The sequence below is a fragment of the Hyposmocoma kahamanoa genome, unplaced genomic scaffold (assembly GCF_003589595.1).
Source record: "Hyposmocoma kahamanoa isolate Upper Pololo Valley unplaced genomic scaffold, ASM358959v1 210, whole genome shotgun sequence".
In the NCBI taxonomy this organism is placed as follows: Eukaryota; Metazoa; Arthropoda; class Insecta; order Lepidoptera; family Cosmopterigidae; genus Hyposmocoma; species Hyposmocoma kahamanoa.
The window spans coordinates 10,924,121-10,926,008 of record NW_020653731.1 but is presented as its reverse complement, the minus strand read 5'-3'; the positions used below and the strand labels follow the sequence as shown (position 1 = coordinate 10,926,008).

At 32.8% G+C, this 1,888-nt stretch overlaps 1 protein-coding gene across 1 annotated transcript in view; it reads left to right on the top strand.

The window, feature by feature from the left end:
* The first annotated feature begins 1,177 nt into the window (after positions 1-1,177).
* The window catches only part of LOC113227371, a 52,807-nt gene continuing 52,096 nt past the window's right edge, over positions 1,178-1,888 (top strand). Inside the window, exon 1 of the mRNA XM_026460266.1 lies at positions 1,178-1,880. Within this exon, the coding sequence (XP_026316051.1) occupies positions 1,178-1,880 (703 nt within the window). The remainder of the gene's footprint in view (positions 1,881-1,888) is intronic.

Below are 1,888 nucleotides of genomic sequence, written 5' to 3'. Positions count from 1 at the left end.
GAGCTCGTCACAAAGAGATAATTAGAATTGCCGGTATTATAAATATGTAATCATGTGACTCAACAAATCTGTGGCTTGATACAAAAAGTGCCAAAGTCCATAATTATCTCTTGTACCAAGCAACAAAAATAAAGCTACATAATTAACTGATATCGACATCACGCAGTAATTGCTTGTGAAGTCACTTTCTGTAGAACTTTTAATATGGTTAATGTTGGACTTCTTGAAAGGAATTTAAATTAATTGTGATTTGCTAAAAAAAACACGAACATCTCACGCGTGCTGATATTGTAGAATCGTACGATAACGACTGAAATCTAGGTAGCGAACTATTCTGGCAAATAACCGTGTTCTATTCCATTCTAAAATTAAAATTAAGAGCCTCGCCTTGTGTATTTTTTTTGCCATGTCAAGCCGAAACACCGTAAAATCAAAAACATTGGAAAAAACTGATAAAAGATATTTCGGTATTTTGTAATTTTTGAGTTGATAACTTTCAACTTAATGCAGGGGAAAATCGAAGGAAAGCGTAATCGTGGCAGAAGAAAAACCTCCTATTCAAAGAAATCGGAAAAATACAATAAGTAAAGCACTAAACGCCCATTGTACTTTAAAATGTATTTAAATTAATAAATTACATGTATGAAACAAACAATGCAATATTTTCGTTATAATATTGTTCAAATCTGAATATTTTCACATATTATGTACATTTTATTGTACACGGGACCTTAATAGAGCATAGTAGGAGACATTAACAAATAAAACAAGTTCAAACGATCATAATGACTCTGTACTCAATAAATTCTGTTATCAAATCAGCTGCGTACAGAGCAAAGTATTGTACTTACAATGTAAAGGAATACAAAACAGGTTCTACCATAATTTAACTGGCATACCAAGCTCATGACAAAAGCAATATCTATTTTTCGAAAAGGAACTGGTTACTAATAAATATGTATTATGAGCGTCATTAAATAATTTCCATGCTGATTCCTTAATTGCTAAACTTATTTGCTATCAGTAGTATCTGTGAGACGCTAACATTATTGTTACAACCTATATAATCCTATCTTAAAATTACTTTGTATTTTTTACATCTCATCATGATTTGCGAAATTGTACGTATATAATGGTTTGCTAACTACTAGAACCAGTCAATTATATCTTAGCAATAATGTATTCATCGTTAACAGTTGTAAGTTTGGTGTTAAGTTTGATTTTACTATGTGATTCTGAAAGAATTTTAGTAGTAGTTCCAACTCCATCGATAAGTCATCAGGTAGTATTCCGACCACTGACGCAAGAATTGGCTAGACGTGGTCATGAAGTGGTAGTTCTCACTGCGGATCCTGCTTTCCCTAAAGGACAAAATCCTGCCAACCTTACAGAAATCGACGTTCATGATATATCATATGAACGTTGGATCAATGGGATTAAACAACACGCAGAAGGAAACGGTTTAAATAATAATCATTATAAATTAATTAAATCAATGTTAAAATTACTACCTTCTATATTTGAAATAGAAATGAATAATACTGAATTCCGTAAGGTTATATCTGAAGATAGAAAATTCGACTTAGTCATACTTGAGGCTTGTATGCGACCTACTCTTGTACTTCCCTACATTTTAAAGACACCTGCCATTGCTATGAGTTCTTTTGGAGCTATGATGGGTCACTATAACACATTTGGAGTACCGTCTCATCCCATGCTATATCCGATTCCGATTCGGCAAAGACTATATAATCTTACTCTGTGGGAGAAAGTGACAGAACTGTACAACCATTTTTATTTGGAATATATTTTTGATCACAATGAGCACATTGAGAACGAAGTTGTAAGAAGGGTGTTTGGTTCTGATATACCTCCATTAAGTCAATTG